This window comes from Gobio gobio, assembly GCF_949357685.1.
Source record: "Gobio gobio genome assembly, chromosome: 25".
NCBI lineage: Eukaryota > Metazoa > Chordata > Actinopteri > Cypriniformes > Gobionidae > Gobio > Gobio gobio.
Window position 1 is genome coordinate 35,899,161 of NC_137121.1, and position 17,637 is coordinate 35,916,797.

A 17,637-nucleotide genomic window follows, 5' to 3' on the forward strand; every position below is an offset into this window, starting at 1 on the left:
TGAGCTGTGTAACTTTTTATAGGTTAGGTTGATTATTTTATGTTGATAATGAACAGGCTGCGATATAAGTTTGCAATGCTGGAATATGTTGTGTGTGTGCGTATGGCGCCCGCACGATCGAACAGAGGAAACATCATTTTACTCCGTCATTTTGGTCATACAGATAATAAGAGTAGGACATCGTTCAAAATTGCAAAGTGTTTACTTACATTGTGCTATTGTAAAACAATGAAAACAAGATGATTTTTCACTGATTTTAGGAAGATACATTTTATTTTTATTATTTTTATGTAACTCCATTCAGGGCTCCAGACTAACATTTGAGAGCAGTGGCACCAGCGCCTAGTTCTACCGATGGTGGCGCTGGACTGAAATGTATCATACGGTTAATTAAATTATAAAATTGCTATACACGGGTTTCCTGTTTACAAACATTACAGGGTGCGTGCGCATCCTGGAGGCAGAAAGACAGATCGCTGAGCTGGTCCGCTACTGCAACAACGTTAAGTATTGAAGCTTTGTATATAACAGCTGACTCAATAAAACATGATTTTAGTTGGATCTGTTTGTCTTTGACAGCTAACTGCAAATGCATGGCAGGGTACGTCTACCTATCAAAATGTACCTGCAATAACAAAAATAATTTTTTGGCAAACGCATGCTTCCCCCTAGGTATGTTAAACATCAGGCACCCAGCACTGGCTCTGTTGGTACAATTAACCACGCAGCAACTCCTTGGCATTTACGGCGCTACTAACCTACAACACGAGAGGTTTCTTCTTTCTGCCTCTCGGGTGCGTGCGCAAGCAGTGATGACGTCGCCGAGAAATCCATGTATTGTTTTGCATTTTGTTAATAAGTGCAGTTACTAATAATAGTACATGTTTGTTTATTGGAAATTTAACAGTGAAGCGCTGAGCTTGAATTGTAATGCAGAAAAAATAAACTTTTATTAACAACAGTAATGTGCAAAAAAACTAATTTTTATAAGGAAAATTGTAATATCCCACTCTTATTAAATGTACTATTGTTCTTCTATAGCATTATACTGAACTAAAAGGAACACTCTTTACTTGTTTTCTCTGTAATCCAGTCACAATTTGAAGAAAAGTTTAGACACTGATTAGCTGGTTCAGGTGTGTCTATTTGGGGTTGGAGCTAAACTCTGCAGGACAGTGGCCCTCCTGGACAAAGTTTGGAGACCCCTGTATTAAGGAGTGGAAATGTCTAATAAGTAAAATAAGTGCTCCTATGCCACCACCTACTGGTTATAGTGTTTTTATTTTATTTTTTTTTGCCATAAAGTGGCCAGCACCTTTAATTAAAATTGGATAATATTTAGAGCTTTGAAGTGCTGGAAAAAGTGTGAAACACTTGAAAAATGCTTGAATTTCACTCTCAAAAGGTTATACGAACCCGGAGTTGAATAATGTATTTAAAAAAAAAAAAACTTCCACTATTTCTTCCACAATACCATGGGGTGTTACTACATTAAATCCAAGGGGAATGTTTATGATTTGTGGACTGAATGTTTGAGATGTTTCTCCTGGTCTCCGCGTCAGCTCTGATCTGAGATCTGTGGTTTATAACAGAGGATTCTGCACCGAACGCTTCCTCTAGGTCTCGCAGTAGCAATGTTATTAATAATGTGGTGAATTCAAATGTGTTGTCACTGGATCTCCAGCGCTGTTTAGTAACGGTGTGGCGTGATGGAGATCGGCCCGTGTATGAGCTCGCGCTGTGATGTCTATTATTGCTCCGAGCTGATAAACGGTCCAGCACAGCTCAAACGAGTAGCTCCGTTCCGCTTTCGTTTGCCGTCCGATGTTTTTCATATGTAACAGAAATGGCAGCTCTTACCAGTTGGCCACTGCGGTGGTCGCACCAGTGCAACCTCCAACCAAATTCAGTCGCACCAGCAGGAAAAAAGGTTGCCATTTTTCTTAAATCATCCTGGCGACACATTTGGGTCGTAACTCAGGGTTTGAAAACCACTGGGCTAGGTGACCGGGTCAGAGCATCTCCAAAACTGCAGCTCTTGTGGGGTGTTCCCGGTCTGCAGTGGTCAGTCTCTATCAAAAGTGCTCCAAGGAAGGAAAAGTGGAGAACCGGCCACAGGGTCATGGGCGGCCGAGGCTCATTGATGCCTGTGGGGAGCGAAGGCTGGCCCGTGTGGTCCAATCAAACAGACGAGCTACTGGAGCTCAAACTGCTCAAGAAGTTAATGCTGGTTCTGATAGAAAGGGGTCAGAATACACAGAGCATCTCAGTTTGTTGTGTATGGGGCGGCACAGCCGCTGACCAGTGCCCATGCTGACCCCTGACCCCGCCCTAAGCACCAACAGTGGGCAATGAGCATCAGAACTGGACCACGGAGCAATGGAAGAAGATGGCCTGGTCTGATGATCACGTGTTCTTCTACATCACGTGGATGGCCGGGTGTGTGTGCATGGCTTACCTGGGGAACACATGGCACCAGGTGCATTATGGGAAGAAGGCGTGGCGGCGGAGGCAGTGATGCTTTGGGCAATGTTCTGCTGGGAAACCTTGGGTCCTCCATCATGTGGATGTGACTTTGACACGTCCCACTTACCTAAGCATTGTTGAGCCCATGTCCAGCCTTTCATGGAAATGGTGTTCCCTGGCGGCTGTGGCTCTTTCAGCAGATAATTCGCCGCCACAAAGCACAAATGCTTCAGAAATGGTTTGAGGAGCACAACGAGTTTGAGGCGTTGTCTTGGCCTCCAGATTCCCCAGATCTTAAACAAGTCTGATCGATGGATGGACACAAAAGACAAAGAATCCCAGAAATGACCCTGGTACTGAAGTCTGATGGACACTGGAGGTGAAGCGCCTCAAAATACTGGACAATCATGTTAAATATTTTGAATTTAAACATTCAAATGTGCTCTTGTGAAAATAAATGTGGCTCTCATGACACAGAGACACCTCAGAGACAAATCTCAAAAACACAGAGATTTTGTGCCTCACACGTAAAGCGTACACCATCTCCCTTTGACCCTGAACCAAAACTGAGAAATGTCTCGACCTAAAACAACACTCTTTGGGCATTGATGTGCTTAAATGATTATTCATCATTCATCAATGCTTTCATTCATTCATTCATTCATTCATTCATAAATTCACTTTTTTTTATGTAAACGAGTCTTGTTATTGTTTCTTTCGTAAACTTTATTATGCCTGAAAATACATATTTTAATCTAAATGTGTGATTTGGCAACCCAACAGTTTTGTCATGTCATTAAACAGATGAATGTGCTGAATGATGGGAAGGGCTGGAAAACAACATTCTCTCAAAGCAGAAGATATTTTACATTAAAAATGTGTGCCATAAAGGACTTTCTAATCATAATTGAAGTATGTTTCGCTAGTCTCATACACTTCTTTAATTAAATGTTTACATAGTTTCAATTCAATTCAATTCAAATTTATTTGTATAGCGCTTTTCACAATACACATTGTTTCAAAGCAGCTTTACAGAAAGTGCATCTCATAAATGTACATTGAAAAATGTTAGAAAGAGAATGTTAAAGCAAAATCTTAGAAAAAGTTAATCAATCATGTATTAATTTAGGCCATAACAACGGTTGGTATATCGATTTCGATTTCAGTATCAATTCATAGCCTACTGTACATATAAGGAAATAAGGATATGTACATTGTTAACATTTTAAAATTTCACATTTAAAGAAATCTAGTGTTTCATCTTATCTAAATATTTATTAAAATGCAAAACTGCAATACTGTTTTGAGCAACTAGATAAGATACATGTATATTGATTAAAGAGCCATAAAGGCACCAGAGGGTAATGGTATTACAAATGGAAATTATTATTTTTCGAGCCACAAAATGACTAGTTAACTAGTGAATAAGGTGTTTGGTCACATTTGACCATCAATGAGTATGAGTGTGACCAATTAGTATGGAATACCTGAGGGCTAAATACAATAAAAAACATTAACATTAATGTTAACATTGTTGCATCTCCATTACTCTCCATTATAAAACGATCCTGTATGGTAGATGTAATAATCAATGCACACTATGCTGTACTGTTTACCAAAACTTGCTCCAAACACCTGTAAAGTGGAGCTGTGGTGTATCAAGCCATTCAAATGTATTGACACAGCGCTAGAAGTATTGAGAGCTCCGTGAAGCACGTGACCGCGCGCGCCGGCGGGAGATGAGAGAGCATGCCGCAACTCCATTTTCAACGCCTCTGGCTTTAACTGTTATGCTGTGGAGTGTTATAAGTGAGGAGACTGGAGACAGAGATGCGTCGAGTCGACTTTACTATCCACTTCAAACATGCATTACTTTACAGCGTAATGTAAACAACAGTCACACAACGTTAACCCGGAAGTGCTTAACTCGAAAAACCGCTCCCTTAAAGGTACAGTCTCTAGGTGAATGTCTCCACACACCACACAGGCCCCCCCAGAATTCACCCATAATAACAGGCCCATACCGAACGGGTACTCAAAATAGAACAATCCAGCTCATAACAGTCCCTAAGAGTCAACGTATAGGGGGGCGGACCAGGCGACCGTACCGGCTGCGCTTAACAGGAAAAGGGCAAGGGGCAAGGGGCAAGGGGCGGGGCAGGGACCGTGCCAGGGGAGAGGGCAGGGGCCGAGGCTGCTGCTGGAGGTCGCCCTCTCCGTGGGGGCTGGGCCAGCTGAAGCGGTTCGCCAATGTCCACATGAGCAGGCTTGAGACGGTCTATAGCCACCCGCTCAGGCCTGCCCCCCATATCCACAACAAAGTTCTTAGACCCTCCGGCCAGGACACGGAAGGGCCCATCGTAGGGGGGCTGCAGCGGGGTACGATGGCCATCGTGGCGGATAAAAACGTACTTGGCTGACGGTAAATCCTTGGGCACGTAGGACTGGGGGAGGCCATGGTGAGACGTTGGAATGGGAACAAAAGCGTCGGCAATGTTCTTGGACACAGCACGATGGGCGGCAACCGACCAAGGGGCCGTGGCACCTGGAAGAAACTCCCCCGGAACGCGCAGGGGCTGGCCGTACACCAGCTCGGCTGATGAGGCTTGAAGATCTTCCTTGGGGGCGGAGCGAAGGCCAAGCATAACCCATGGGAGGCGGTCAACCCAGTTGTTGTCCGTAAGGCTAGCCCTGAGCGCAGCCTTCATGTCCCGATGAAACCGCTCGCAAAGTCCGTTGCTTTGTGGGTTGTAGGCTGTGGTACGGTGTAGCTTCACCCCCAGAACCTCGGCGACCGCCGTCCAAAGCTCTGATGTGAACTGTGGACCCCGGTCCGAAGAGAGGTCAGACGGTGTTCCGAAACGGGCCACCCAAGCCATAATGAATGCCCGGGCTACTTCGGCTGATGTAATGGAGGACAGGGGAACCACTTCTGGCCACCTAGTTGTCCTGTCCACCATAGTGAGGAGGTAAGTATAACCACGGGAGGGGGGCAGTGGGCCCACCAGGTCCACATTCACGTGATCAAAACGTCTCTCTGGCACTTTGAAGGGTGCCAAAGGTGCCTTAGTATGACAAGTCACCTTTGCGCGCTGGCACGCCACACAGGCAGCAGCCCAGGCCCTAACGTCCCTCCGCAGGCCTGGCCAGACGAACTTGGCCCCCACCAGCTTGGTAGAGGCCTTCACCCCGGGGTGGGAAAGGCCGTGGATGGCGTCAAAAATCTTTCGCCTCCAGCCAGCAGGTACCATGGGGCGCGGTTGGCCAGTGGAGACATCGCAGAGGAGTGTAGCGTTGGCTGTGTCAAACGCCACATCTTTCATGAGCAGCGCCGTGGGGGCCGTCCTGTAGGCTTGTACCTCCGAGTCCGCAGACTGATCCTCAGCCATGGCTGCGTAGTCGAGACCCAAGTGAACGGATCCAGTGACTGCCCGGGAGAGGCAGCCGGCGACTAAATTATCTTTGCCGGCCACATGCTGAATGTCAGTGGTGTACTCTGAGATGGCAGAGAGCTGGCGCTGCTGTCGACCAGACCATGGCTCCGAAGACTTGGCCATGGCGAACGTCAGCGGCTTGTGGTCAACGAAAGCCGTGAACCGCCGGCCCTCCAACAGGAAACGGAAATGACGGGTAGCGAGGAAAAGACCCAGGAGCTCCCTGTCGAAGGTGCTGTATTTCCTCTCATTGTCACGGAGCTTCCTGCTGAAAGCCAGCGGCTGCCAGGCTCCTCCTACCCACTGCTCACACACAGCTCCCACGGCATAATCAGAGGCGTCCGTGGTAAGAGCAACTGGGGCGGTCGGAGACGGGTGCGCCAGCAGAGCAGCGTTGGCCAGCGCGGTTTTGGCAGCCTCCAGGGCCCCATTCATCTCCGGGGACCAATCCAACACGTCCGCCGGTTTTCCACCCCGCAAGGCGTCGTACAAGGGTCGCATAAGTTGGGCCGCATGGGGGAGGAAACGGTTGTAGAAGTTCACCATGCCCAGAAACTCCTGCAGGGACTTCACGGTGCGTGGGCGTGGAAAACTGGCTACGGCGTCCACCTTGGCCGGGAGGGGAACAGCCCCCTGCGGGGTGACGTGGTGGCCGAGGAAGGTGATGGACGACTGGCCAAACTCGCACTTGGCCGGGTTAATGATGAGACCATGCTCACTAAGCCGGCCAAACAACTGCTGGAGATGCGCCAGGTGGTCGTCGGCGGACGCGCTGGCCACGAGAATGTCGTCCAAATAGACAAAGAGGAAAGGCATGTCCCGCAGCACAGAGTCCATGAGGCGCTGAAACGTCTGCGCTGCCCCCTTGAGGTGAAGGGTCAAGGGTCAAGCCAAACATCACTTGTCTCTTCATCAGACACATATCCTTCAAGAATGATTTTATGTTCAATATTAAAATAAGAATGAATGATAATCAAGTTATAACCATTCCCTACATTTGATAAATCAGTTCTCTATATTCAAGGAGTGATTTTGAATATTGTAGTGTTTTAGTTGCTCTGTGCTTTTGAATCCAGCTCTGATGTCTGTGTCAAGACGTGCTGGCAGGCAAATGTCCTTGGTGTAGTAATAACACTCCAGGGAGTCAAACGAGATCAGCATATGTTAACTATATGTCTTCCTGAGGTGACCCCCCGGGGTCATCCCTGAAACATCTATGGGATTCTTTGGGGACTCTTTTGGGGAGAAATGTACCTCTCTGATACTTTTCTTTCTTTATAGAATAAAGTCACTTCTGTTCTAAATGTAGTATCAGCATGTTTTGGAGAAGCTTTGTTGATAGTTAGTTAAGATGTCCCGACCTTGATGGAAACTGTTTTTCTGGGAAACTTTGTGTGTGCGTCTCATGATTCTGTGCAGATCCAGTATTGGAGATGGTCCTTTCGGCAGACGATTCTAGACTTGGAGGCGTCTTTTCTATGACCTCCGAGGTCACTAGGGACTAATCTGGACCTGGGCGACATCAAGTCTACGCATTTTTAGTGATATATGCTCCTATCTGTCTACGTGTGGAAAGTTGCTTACATTGCATGTTGTTAGAACCAATCAGAATCATTCCACATGGCAGTAATGACGTGTCTAGACCTTGAAAACAGTATAACTGTTCAGAAAATTGTATGTACGTTAGACGGAGGCGGGGAGACTGTTAGAGGGAGCGCGGCCTACGAACTCCTCTTGAAGCTGGCTTCTGCTGATGAAACTGCAAACTATTCTTCAGTAAATTTTCTTTAATTAATCTGACTCCTGACTCCTGGTCTTAATTTTTCACTACTGGTCCTGGGTCCTAAGCTGTTACCCCAACAGAGGCCAAAAGGCATCCGTAGAAACTCAAAAAGGCCAAAGGGTGTGATGACTGCTGTCTTGGGGACATCCTGCGGGTGGACAGGCACCTGGTGGTAACCGCGAACCAGGTCCACCTTCGAAAAGATGGTGGCGCCGGCTAGGTGGGCAGAGAAATCCTGTATATGCGGCACTGGGTACCGATCGGGGGTGGTGGCATTGTTCAGGCGACGGAAATCACCACAGGGACGCCAACCGCCATCAGCTTTGGTCACCATGTGCAGAGGAGAAGCCCACGGGCTGTTGGAGCGTCGCACGATGCCGAGGTGCTCCATGGTGGTGAACTCCTCCCTGGCGATCGCAAGCTTGCCGGAGTCGAGGCGCCGGGCCCGTGCATAAACCGGGGGGCCCACTGTGTTAATGTAGTGCTCCACGCCATGCTTAGCCACCGCCGATGAGAACGTGGGCGTGGTGATGTCAGGGAACTCAGCCAGTAGGCGTTGATACCGGTCTCCAGTGGCCAGCGTGTTTGACAGACAAAGCGCCCCCGCCCCTCCAAGCGTGCAGGGGTATGAAGCAAAAGAAAGGGCGTCGATCAGGCGGCAGTTCGTTACATCCACCAACAGCCTGTAAGCGCAGAGGAAATCCGCCCCCAGGAGAGATGTAGACACAGCGGCCATGACGAAATCCCAGCCAAAACGCCGCCCGCCGAAACACACTTCCACATACCTCGTGCCATAAGTACGAATGGGTGTGCCGTTAGCGGCATCCATCGGGGGGCCATGGCCGCCAGCCATGGTGTCCACAGGCTTCGCTGGCAGGATGCTGCGCTGAGCCCCCGAATCGACCAGCAGCCGCCGGCCAGACAAGGCGTCAGTGATAAATAACAGCTTGCAGTCGCGGCCAACGCCCATAGCTGCTAATGAGCGCCGGCCCTGGCTTTTCCCTGGGCTCCAAAACTGCAAGGCTGGCGACATTGCTTGGCCTTGGCCCCAAACCTGGAGTGGTAGAAACACCACCCGTCCTCGCGCTGTCGCCAGGTCGTCCACTGGGGGTGGAAATGGGGCAGACTGGTGTTGGGGAGGTAAAAGCGCATGAACAAACTGCTGCCGGTTGGCGAGGAAAATCCTGTCTGCCTCCACAGCCATCGCCCGGTAGTCTCTGGAGGAAAGGAGGGGGGAACTGGCCAGTGCGGTGCGCACGGGTGCTGGAAGCTGCCGCAGGAAAATGTGGGCGAAAAGGAATGATGGATCCGCCGAACCCAGCACAGCCAGCATCCTCTCCATTAACTCAGATGGCTTGCTATCGCCCAGGCCATTCAGGGAAAGCAGGCGGTCTGCTTTCTCCAGCTCTGACAGCTCAAAGAGGTTCAGCAGGAATGTTTTAAGCGCGTTGTACTTGCCGTCAGCCGGAGGAGCCTCTAATAGCGCCATAGCCCTGGCTGTCGTCGAGGCATCCAAAGCCGCTACTACATGGAAATATTTTGTAACGTCCTGTGTTATCCCTCTCAACTGAAACTGAGCCTCGATGTGCTGAAACCACGGCCGTGGATTGTTCTGCCAAAAGTCCGGCAACTTGATGGTGGCCGCATAGATCGCGCCGACATTAGCCGCGCCGCTAACAGCGGCCGGCGCCGCGGCCGCATCATTTTCACCACCGCCGTTTTGTGACATAATTCAACTCGCGTCGGGGTCACCAATGTGGAGTGTTATAAGTGAGGAGACTGGAGACAGAGATGCGTCGAGTCGACTTTACTATCCACTTCAAACATGCATTACTTTACAGCGTAATGTAAACAACAGTCACACAACGTTAACCCGGAAGTGCTTAACTCGAAAAACCGCTCCCTTAAAGGTACAGTCTCTAGGTGAATGTCTCTCTATTTAACTTGTTGGTCACCACAATGCCATATTAGCGCCAAAACGCTATTTATTGTTTGAATTTCGCATTAAAACTTAAAAAAAATGTAAAAGCTTAGACATTGTTTAATATCAAAAGCAGGTTTGGCTATTTGGCGTGCGATTAAGTTGGGCAGCGTGAGAGCGTGAGACTGAGCCTGAAAGCGTGAGTGTCACGCCAAATGCGTGAGAGTTGGCAACCCTGGTGTAGAGATGATAAAATTGGTGTTATATGATCATATTTTCTTGACCTAGTAAGAACTCTAGCAGCTGTGTTTTGGACTAACTGTAGTTTGTTTATTGATGATGCAGGACAACCAGCTAATAAAGCATTACAGTAATCTAGTCTCGAGGTCATGAATGCATGAACTAACTTTTCTGCATCAGAAATAGATAGCATGTTACGTAGCTTAGCAATGTTTCTAAGGTGGAAAAATGCTGTTCTTGTAACATATGAAATATGATTTTCGAAAGGCAAGTTGCAGTCTAAAATAACACCCAGGTCTTTTACTGTAGAGGATAAAGTGACCGGACATCCTTCCAAGTTAAAGTTGTATTGTGAGAGGTTTTGTGGGCAGTTTTTTGGACCAATAAGTAATACCTCCGTTTTATCTGAATTTAATAGCAGAAAATTACACGTCATCCAGTATTTAATATCTTCAACACATGCTGTCAGTTTAGATAATTTAGCGTTTTCATCTGGTCATGAAATATATTATTGAGTGTCATCAGCATAACAGTGAAAATTAATATTACCAAGTGGCAGCATATATATTGAGAATAGCAGAGGGCCTAACACGGATCCTTGCGGCACCCCATAGTCTACTGAGGTTATCTTTGATTTTTACCCATTTAGACAGACAAAATGGTAGCGGTCTGATAAGTACGATCTAAACCAGTTTAATGCCTGTCCCTGAACACCAGTGTAATTTTGAAGTTGATCTAAGAGTATTTTATGATCTATAGTATCGAACGCAGCACTAAGATCGAGTAGAACTAGTATTGAGATACAGCCTTGGTCAGAAGCTAGAAGTAAATCATTTGTGATTTTAACGAGCGCGGTTTCTGTGCTGTGATGCGGCCTGAATCCTGATTGAAATTTTTCATAGATATCATTTTCTTGCAAGAAAGAGCACAATTGGGCAGACACAACTTTTTCTAGTATTTTAGACATAAATGGAAGATTTGAAATGGGTCTGTAATTTTGTAGGTTATTATGATCTAATTGTGGCTTCTTAATGAGAGGTTTTATGACTGCCAACTTGAATATTCTTGGAACATGACCTAAAGATAAAGACGAGTTAATAATATTGAGAAGAGGCTCTTCCACTACAGGTAACAACTCTTTCAGTAGTTTAGTGGGTATTGGATCTAATAAACATGTTGTTGGTTTAGATGCAATGATAAGTTTATTTAGCTCTTCCTGTCCTATAGTTGTAAAGCGGTGTAGTAGTTCTTGAGGGGTGATAATTGCGGTTGAATCATAAGACATCATTAAAGATTGTACATTTACAATTTTGTTTCTGATGCTTTCTATTTTCTCAGTGAAGAAATTCATAAAATCATTACTACTAAACTGTAACGGAATATTTTGTCCAGGCGATGCTTGTTTATTTGTTAGTCTAGCCACAGTGTTAAATAAAAATCTTGGATTATTTTGGTTATTTTCTATTCGTTTGCGGAGATGCTCAGCCCTGGCTGCTTTTAGGGCCTTTCTATATACTATCTTTCCACGCGATTCTAAAGACCTCTAAATTAGTTTGTTTCCATTTACGCTCTAAGTTACGAGTTTCTCTCTTGATAACATGTGTAGCACTGTTGTACCATGGTGCTTTAGTTTTCTCTCTAACCTTTTTTAATCTAATTGCTGCAACAATTTCTAATATACTAGAGAAAATGGTGCTCATACTGCTAGTCATTTCCTCTAGTTCATCTGTTTGTTTAGGTTCACTGAGCAGCTGAGCCAGATCAGGTAAGCTATTTGAGAATCTATCTATAGTGGTTGGAAGGATTGTTCTGCCTGGTCGATAACGTGGCGCAACATGACAGATTTCAGCAGTACGCAGTATGCAAGTTACCATGTAATGGTCAGTGACATCATCACTTTGCGGTATAATATCTATATCGGTTGGGTTGGTTCCATGTGATATAATTAAATCTAGTGTGTGATTAAGACGATGAGTGGGACCAGTGACGTTTTGCTGGACCCCAAAGGAATTTAATAGATCTGTAAACGCAGCCCGTAACGCATCATTTGTGTTATCTACGTGTATGTTAAAATCTCCAACAATCAATGCTTTATCGACGTTGACCAATAGATCTAAGAGAAAGTCTGCAAACTCTTTTAGGAAATCAGCATAGGGCCCTGGAGGTCTATATACAGTAGCCAAGGCTAGAGATAATACGGATTTCTTACTTACATCTAAGAGCGTAACATTTAGCACTAGTACTTCAAACGAATTAAACCTGTGACCTGTTTTCTGGGTAACATTAAGAATATCTCTATAGATTGTTGCAACACCGCCGCCACGACCAATCAGACGGGGCTCATGCTTATAACAGTATCCTGGCGGAGTAGACTCATTTAGACCGAAATAATCATTTGGCTTAAGCCAGGTTTCAGTAAGGCAAAATACATCGAAACTATTATCTGTGACCATTTCATTTACAATAACCGCCTTAGGTGTGAGCGATCTAATGTTTAGAAGACCTAGTTTTAGAAATTGTTTTTGTTCACTAATATTGAGATTTTCTGGTTTAATCACAATTAGATTTTTCCTAGATCCTACAGTAGATTTAATGTTTGACAACACTAAACGAGGAATAGACACATTTTCTATATAATGTTCTACATTGGTACTTGTGTCAATTAAGTTAGGACAGCAAAGACTGTGATTTGGACTTTGACATAGTCTAACTAACAACAAATGTTGAGATTAATGCGTTCAAAAATAATTGCACTGAATTATTTGACGTGAGGTTTATTTATATATATATATATATATATAAATAAATCACTTTATGTGAGTGAACCGAACAGCTGTGCAAATGAAACTAATTAAAACTTAGCATTTTACGTTAATTTGAGATATGCGACAGTGTTTTTGTTTTTCTGAAGTACTTACTGAAACAGACCGCCAATAGAACAAGAACTATTGATTCATCTCACAAACATTATAAGCTCTTTGAACGAGAAGATGAGTGGCTCTTAAAAGAGCCTTTGGGGTGGGTAAGGTCAGAGGTCACCTCACTTTGAGCTGGTGTATTTGGTCACAGCCTTTGTGCCCTCGGACACGGCGTGTTTGGCCAGCTCTCCGGGCAGCAGCAGACGCACGGCGGTCTGGATCTCTCTAGAGGTGATGGTGGAGCGCTTGTTGTAGTGCGCCAGACGAGACGCCTCACCGCCGATGCGCTCGAAGATGTCGTTGACGAAAGAGTTCATGATGCCCATCGCCTTGGAGGAGATGCCGGTGTCGGGATGAACCTGCTTCAGGACTTTGTACACATAGATAGCGTAGCTCTCCTTCCTGGACTTTCTGCGCTTCTTTCCTCCCTTACCGGCGGTCTTGGTGACGGCCTTCTTGGAGCCCTTCTTAGGCGCGGACTTTGCTGGTTCAGGCATGATGATGAAGAGTCAATGAGTGCTCAGGAGCGATACAGAGGATTTTATTCACCGCCATATGCTAATTTACTAAGAGACACGGCATATTCTGATTAGCTGTTTTCATAGGCCGAGCCCATAAACTCGCATTTCATTGGACAACTCAAAGCATCAAGAGAGGAACGAGGGCCAATCACGGGCGGCTAAATGATAGCCCCCGCCCGACCCCTTTATGTTTGAAGTAAACACCTAAGGATTTATTTTCCTTTGTTCCTTTCCCGCTCTTTTTTTTAAAAAAAAGTTTAAAAAGACTAATATTCTGCAAGATAGTGTAATCTGAAAACTCATTTCAGAATAAAGTAATAAGATCCCTTAAAATCTATATATATATATATATATATATATATATACACATATATATAGATTTTGTACCATACAAAAGCCCCTTTACCATTGACATTCACCTTTTTTTCTTGATCCTGTAAATTACTTTAAATAACAGACATCTTGTGAGAATAAAAATGTTATCTTACTTTGAATATCAGTCAAATTCTGATTATAATACAAGTATAAAGCATTACAATATCTTAAAACAACCTTAAATTCTATAAATAAACGCCAAAAATGTAATTGCATACTCAATAGAGTTGTTTATAATGTATGACCAGCATTGCTGTGACATGACTCTTTATGTGAGGGAGTGTGTGGCTCTTAAAAGAGCCGTTGGGTTTGTAGTTTGTCTTGATTTCAGGTGTTTATCCTCCGAAGCCGTACAGGGTGCGTCCCTGCCGCTTCAGCGCGTACACAACATCCATGGCGGTGACGGTCTTTCTCTTGGCGTGCTCGGTGTAGGTCACGGCATCGCGGATCACGTTCTCCAGAAACACCTTCAACACTCCGCGGGTCTCCTCGTAGATCAGACCGGAGATGCGCTTGACACCGCCGCGGCGAGCCAGACGACGGATGGCGGGTTTGGTGATTCCCTGGATGTTATCGCGCAATACTTTACGGTGACGCTTAGCGCCTCCTTTACCGAGCCCTTTACCGCCTTTGCCTCTTCCAGACATGATTAACTCTGAGTGCTGCAATCAGGGTAAAGACAACAACGAATAGAAAATAAACGCTACAAGGATGCCATTTATATTTGCTTACAGGACCTGAAAGAAACCACACCCGCGCAACACGCCCCGCCCCTCGATATAGTTCAGCACAAGACAATGTGATTTAACCCTAACCCTGATCTCACGAGGCCTGTCCTTTGTTTAATATTAAAAAACAAGTTTTAGTAGATTCATCTGACGAAGATCACCACATCATATGCAGAGCAACTGTGTGACAATGAATATGTTCATCGATTGTTTATTGTATATTAATAAGTTTATTGTATTAGTTAGACTGTATTTATACACTAACTTACTATGTTTTCATATTAATTAAAATAAAAGGTAAAATATAGAAATAATTGATAATTCCCCCCATATATATCCTGCAAAGACAACTTATTATTTAGAGCAGCGTTTCCCAAACTGGAACCCCTAGGGGTGCGCAGACTGACCACCGGCGGTGCGCGAGAGAATGTTTGTAATGGCAGAAAACAATGTCTCTTTTCAATTTTTATGTATTTAACTTAGGTTAACTTCACATGTCAGATTGTTATTGCTAAATAAAAATTTCACATTACAAAGCTGTAATAAATTACTCATATTTTCATTTCATTTTACAAGCGCGTCTGCATCACCCCGCACTTTTCATATTTGGTGGTAAGTGACCATTCATTCATTCATTCATTCATTCATTTTTTCGCTTACTACATTCATCAAAATGGACATCTGGATAAAAACTGGCACGTTAAAGAAAATCAAGGGACAGTGGGCCATCTACATCGGAGATTAGTAGGAGACAATGTCGTTTTAATAACATAAGATCTTGTTAATACGACATACTTGAGTAGACCCTTATGTAGGCCCTATGTAGCAGCGTTTCCATTGGGTGTATTTTCAATTCACAATTTCAATTTGCGCAATTAGAAGGGTAATGGAAACATCGCAAAACTGCACTGGAAACAGTTTTTCGCATTTACAGGTCACCTGGTACGGTGAAGCATTGCTGCCACATAGTATCTATATTTTCTTTCCTTATGAGATCTTATGTCGTTAATATATTTCCGTTAATTATATATCATAACAAGCCTATCACTGTAATAAAAGCGCCTATAACAGAAAGACACTGTAGTTTCAGTCTTACTCAAAGGCCACTGAAACAGCCCAGTTACGCATGTCAACCCATATCCGACCTCTTGGTTTGCTTCTTATTTATTAAATACAGCCAAATAGGTGATTAAATATTGATCAAAATTAAAATACAATTTAAACAAAACAAAATTAATTTTAAAGAAAGACTTTCTAAAAAACAAAATTCAACGAAGTGCTCAAAATCCATGTCCCCAGCCATATGCGCATCTGATTCTTACTCATGCTGCTCACTTTTTATAATAAACATACGAAATAAAAAAATTATAATATTTAAACATAGCCTAACTATATGAAATTAAATAGGAAACGTTTTCTTTAACCCTCTGTCCAAAGAAGTCGTCAGCGCCTTCTGATGGATTTTTTCCTTTATGACAGCAGAAACAACTCACAATACTCCGTAATTTTTAGCCATTCATATAAGTGCAAGACATAATTATAAACTATAAACTGTCTACTTTTGTGTACACTCACAATAACAGCAAAGGCCGTGGTTTCAGGGAACAGATTATTTTGCACTCCACTCCAAACGCTGTCTCCATTTCAGAAATATATTTTGTTTATTAAACGCAAACTTTTTCATTTCAAAAGCATTTCTAAATTCAGTTTATATTTCCAACAAACTAAATTCCAAGCCAAAATAATGAAGTGGTAAAACTTTGAGTTACCACCATGCAAATTCCAAATTTTCGCTCTTCTCTGTATGTGGCTGCAATACGTAAAGGATCATTCTTTACAGATGATGGTGTGTTTGGACAGAAGACGAGACTTCTTTATTAAACTCATAAAAAACAATAGAATAGAAAATGCCACAATTTATCAAGAGCTTGAAACAGATAAGAGAGAGAAACACACACACACCTCATGAGCTCAAGTATAAGGTGCTTTCCTTGCCATCAGTGCTTGGATAACACACACGTCTCCTTCCATTAATAATAATGGCGTGCGGTGGCTGGGATATACATAAGCCTAACTACATACGTAGCATTATTTTTGGAATTATTTATCACAAGAGGAAAAAAATAGTTTTAGTCGAATAACATCAGTTAATGGAAACGCCATCACTATATTTTTTTTGCGACTTTTATAAAATATTGCAAAAGTTTTGCGCAAATCTGTAATGGAAACGAGGCTTGTGACAGGCATTGGTTTGGGGTTTACATGGATTGATGCAGCAGAAGGTCCGAACCCTCAATGTGTAGTGTGTGGAGAAGTTTTAGCTAACAGCGGTCTCAAGCCCTCATATATGGTTCAACACTTACAGACAAAGCTAGATGCTGAGAATGATTTGAGAGTAAAACTGTCAACCATTACTCCAAATTTTGATTTGTGTGCAAACATGCAGGCCCACCCATCTCACTAAAAAGGGTACAATCTACGAAACAATAGTATATTATATATATATATATATATATATAAAATAACGGTTCTAATATTGAGGTGTTCTAATATACAGTGAATATTTGTATTTAGTTATTGCTATTAAAAAAAAATGTGATGTTTAAACAAAGTAAGGTGGCGAGGGTGCTTGACAGGTGACAAACAATAGAAAGGGGGTGCGTGCTACAAAAAGGAACCACTGATTTAGAGAATCGAGGCAGGGAGTGCGTATGTAACGCAACTTTTTGCTCATATTCAGTGTTTAAACTGGAAAGTGTCTCATTCTGGGCAGTTTTGGTGGCTCTTAAAAGAGCCTTTGAGTTTTTATGCGGGTTTAGGCGCGCTCTCCGCGGATGCGGCGGGCCAGCTGGATGTCTTTGGGCATGATGGTGACCCTCTTGGCGTGGATGGCGCACAGGTTGGTGTCCTCAAACAGGCCGACCAAATAAGCCTCGCTGGCCTCCTGCAGGGCCATGACCGCGGAGCTCTGGAAGCGCAGATCCGTCTTGAAGTCCTGAGCGATTTCTCTCACCAGCCGCTGGAAAGGCAGTTTGCGGATCAGCAGCTCGGTGGACTTCTGATAACGGCGGATCTCTCGCAGAGCCACGGTCCCGGGCCTGTAGCGGTGAGGCTTCTTGACGCCGCCGGTGGCCGGAGCGCTCTTACGGGCGGCTTTAGTCGCGAGCTGCTTCCTCGGGGCTTTGCCACCGGTGGATTTACGGGCGGTCTGCTTGGTTCTGGCCATTGCTGGAGTTAGTTCTCTCTGTCCT

General features: G+C 44.3%; 3 protein-coding genes across 3 annotated transcripts in view; all 3 read right to left on the bottom strand.

The window, feature by feature from the left end:
- Window positions 1-13,259, bottom strand: part of LOC307122033 (histone H2B-like) — a gene marked incomplete at its 5' end in the record, with an annotated part of 119,972 nt that extends 106,713 nt beyond the window's left edge. Inside the window, 2 exons of the mRNA XM_079809834.1 lie at window positions 747-914; window positions 12,807-13,259. Coding sequence (XP_079665960.1) covers window positions 12,885-13,259 — 375 coding nt within the window. The 3' untranslated portion in view covers window positions 747-914; window positions 12,807-12,884. The remainder of the gene's footprint in view (window positions 1-746; window positions 915-12,806) is intronic.
- Window positions 13,260-13,993: 734 nt separating this feature from the next.
- On the bottom strand, window positions 13,994-14,305 carry LOC307122044 (histone H4; the record flags this gene model as incomplete). The annotated part of the gene is made up of 1 exon (XM_079809844.1): window positions 13,994-14,305. The coding sequence occupies one exon, from the start codon at window positions 14,303-14,305 to the stop codon at window positions 13,994-13,996; it is 312 nt and encodes a 103-aa protein (XP_079665970.1).
- A 2,896-nt stretch (window positions 14,306-17,201) lies between these two features.
- On the bottom strand, window positions 17,202-17,612 carry LOC307122028 (histone H3.2; the record flags this gene model as incomplete). The annotated part of the gene is made up of 1 exon (XM_079809829.1): window positions 17,202-17,612. The coding sequence occupies one exon, from the start codon at window positions 17,610-17,612 to the stop codon at window positions 17,202-17,204; it is 411 nt and encodes a 136-aa protein (XP_079665955.1).
- Between the last annotated feature and the right edge of the window lie 25 nt (window positions 17,613-17,637).